Raw genomic sequence first — 2619 nt, 5'->3', positions numbered from 1 at the left:
ATGTAGCGTAACGTCTGTGTTGCAGCATGGCGTACGTATCGAGGTCGGGGCGGATGTCATGTACGTAACGTCTGTGTTGCAAGCGTGGCTACGTATCGAGGGTCGCGGGGGCATGTCATGTACGTAACGTCTGTGTTGCAGCATGGCGTACGTATCGAGGTCGGGGGCATGTCATGTACGTAACGTCTGTGTTGCAGCGTGGCGTACGTGTCGAGGTCGGGGCAGATGTCATGTACGTAACGTCTGTGTTGCAGCGCGGCGTACGTGTCCAGAGGTCCGGGGGGCAGTGTATGTACGTAACGTCTTGTGTTGCAGCGTGGCGTACGTATCGAGGTCGGGGGCATGTCATGTACGTAACGTCTGTGTTGCAGCGCTGGCGTACGTGTCGAGGTCGGGGGCATGTCATGTACTAACGTCGTGTTGCAGCGTGGCGTACGTATCGAGTCGGGGGCCATGTCATGTACGTAACGTCTGTGTTGCAGCGCGGCGTACGTATCGAGGTCGGGGCATGTCATGTACGTAACGTCTGTGTTGCAGGTGGCGTATGTTCGAGGTCGGGGGCAGTCATGTACGTAACGTCTGTGTACGTATCGAGGGTCGGGGGGCATGTCATGTACGTAAACGTCTGTGTTGCAGCGGGCGTACGTATCGAGGTGGGAGGGGCATGTCATGTACGTAACGTCTTGTGTTGCAGCGTGGCGTACGTATCGAGGGTCGGGGGGCATGTCATGTACGTAACGTCTGTGTTCAGCGCGGCGTACGTTCGAGGTCGGGGAGCATGTCATGTACGTAACGTCTGTGTTGCAGCATGGCGTACGTATCGAGAGTCGGGGGGGCATGTCATGTACGTAACGTCTGGTGTTGCAGCGTGCGACGTATCGTATCGAGGTCGGGGCATGTCATGTACGTAACGTCTGTGTTGCAGAGCGGCGTACGTGTCGAGGTCGGGGGCATGTCATGTACGTAACGTCTGTGTTGCAGCGCGGCGTACGTGTCGAGGTCGGGGGCATGTCAATCTACGTAACGTGTGTGTTGCAGCGTGGCGTAGTATCGAGGTCGGGGGGCATGTCATGTACGTAACGTCTGTGTATGCAGCGTGGGCGTACGTGTCCGAGGTGGCGGGCATGTCAGTGTACGTAAGGTCTGTGTTGCAGCCGTGGCGTACGCTATCGAGAGTCGCGGGGCATGTCATGTACGTAACGTCTGTGTTGCAGCGTGGCGTACGTGTCGAGTCGGGGGGCATGTCATGTACGTAACGTCTGTGTTGCAGCGTGGCGTACGTATCGAGTCGGGGGGCCATGTCTAACGAGTTAAAAACATCGTTGCTCGGACGACGGACGGCGTCTCGACGGGTGTGCGGATCGGAGGCGACCGCTACCCGGCGGTCTGTCTTTCATCGACCACATGCTGATGATATCAGGAAGCCCCAAGTCAAGATGTTGGTCCTGCTGGGAGAGGTGCCGTGTGTGTGTGCGCTGTGCATTATATATTATATTATAATTAATATATTATTATATTATATAATTACTATATATATATATTATATCATTATATTATATATATTAATTATTATTATATATGATGATGTATATGATTAGTGTATCTGTTATCGATAATTAGGGTGGCTGATGTAGCTGATAATTAAGGTAGCTGGTGTAGTTTATTACTGGCGTAACTGGTTTAGTTGGTAGCTGGCATAGATCTTCTAGCTAATAATTAGGGTAGCTCTCTCATCGCATTCGCTTATTTTTCACGTGTGCATCTGACCGCTCGTTTGCTTGTCGTCCCCGTGCGCTCGTCTGACTGCGCGTTCTCTTGTTTTTAGATTGGCGGCACGGACGAGTACACGATCTGTGAGGCGATGCGTAGCGGACGCATCACCAAGCCGCTCGTCGCCTGGTGCATTGGCACCTGCTCCACCATGTTCACGTCCGAGGTAAGACTGCCGCCGCCGCTCATAGATGGCGCCTCCGTAGGTGTGCGTAAGTGGGTGCATAGATAGGGCCTTCGTAGGCATAGATTTGTTTGGCTAGCGTGGGATCACGACTGGCTAGTTTTGGTATTTACTTATACCACAGGGTTAGTGGTATATATCAGGATATCTTAGTCACGTGACAGGCTGGTTCATTGGTAGTTATCAGGATATCTAAGTGACGTGAGTCCCTCTGATTGTCAATGCCTCCTCACCTCATCTCGGTCTTCACCTCACGTCTGTGTCACGTCCTCTCACGTCTGTGTCACCTCCTCTCACGTCTGTGTCACCTCCTCTCTCGTCTGTGTCACCTCCTCTCACGTCTGTGTCACCTCCTCTCACGTCTGTGTCATCACCTCTCACGTCTGCGTCACCTCCTCTCACGTCTGTGTCACCTCCTCTCACGTCTGTGTCACCTCTCACGTCCGTGTCACCTCCTCTCACGTCCGTGTCACCTCCTCTCACGTCCGTGTCACCTCCTCTCACGTCTGTGTCACCTCTCACGTCCGTGTCACCTCCTCTCACGTCTGTGTCACCTCCTCTCACGTCCGTGTCACCTCCTCTCACGTCCGTGTCACCTCCTCTCACGTCCGTGTCACCTCCTCTCACGTCCGTGTCACCTCCTCTCACGTCCGTGTCACCTCCTC

At 53.9% G+C, this 2619-nt stretch overlaps 1 protein-coding gene across 1 annotated transcript in view; it reads left to right on the top strand.

Annotated features, from left to right (window-relative positions):
* Positions 1–2619, top strand: part of LOC106814470 (ATP-citrate synthase-like) — a 27867-nt gene that overhangs the window by 20605 nt on the left and 4643 nt on the right. Inside the window, 4 exon segments of the mRNA XM_014818786.1 lie at positions 1311–1381; positions 1384–1426; positions 1429–1457; positions 1826–1936. Of these exon segments, the coding sequence (XP_014674272.1) occupies positions 1311–1381; positions 1384–1426; positions 1429–1457; positions 1826–1936 (254 nt within the window).

Source organism: Priapulus caudatus, unplaced genomic scaffold (assembly GCF_000485595.1).
Source record: "Priapulus caudatus unplaced genomic scaffold, Priapulus_caudatus-5.0.1 Scaffold929, whole genome shotgun sequence".
Classification (NCBI taxonomy): Eukaryota; Metazoa; Priapulida; class Priapulimorpha; order Priapulimorphida; family Priapulidae; genus Priapulus; species Priapulus caudatus.
This window is presented reverse-complemented; position numbering and strand designations above follow the sequence as displayed.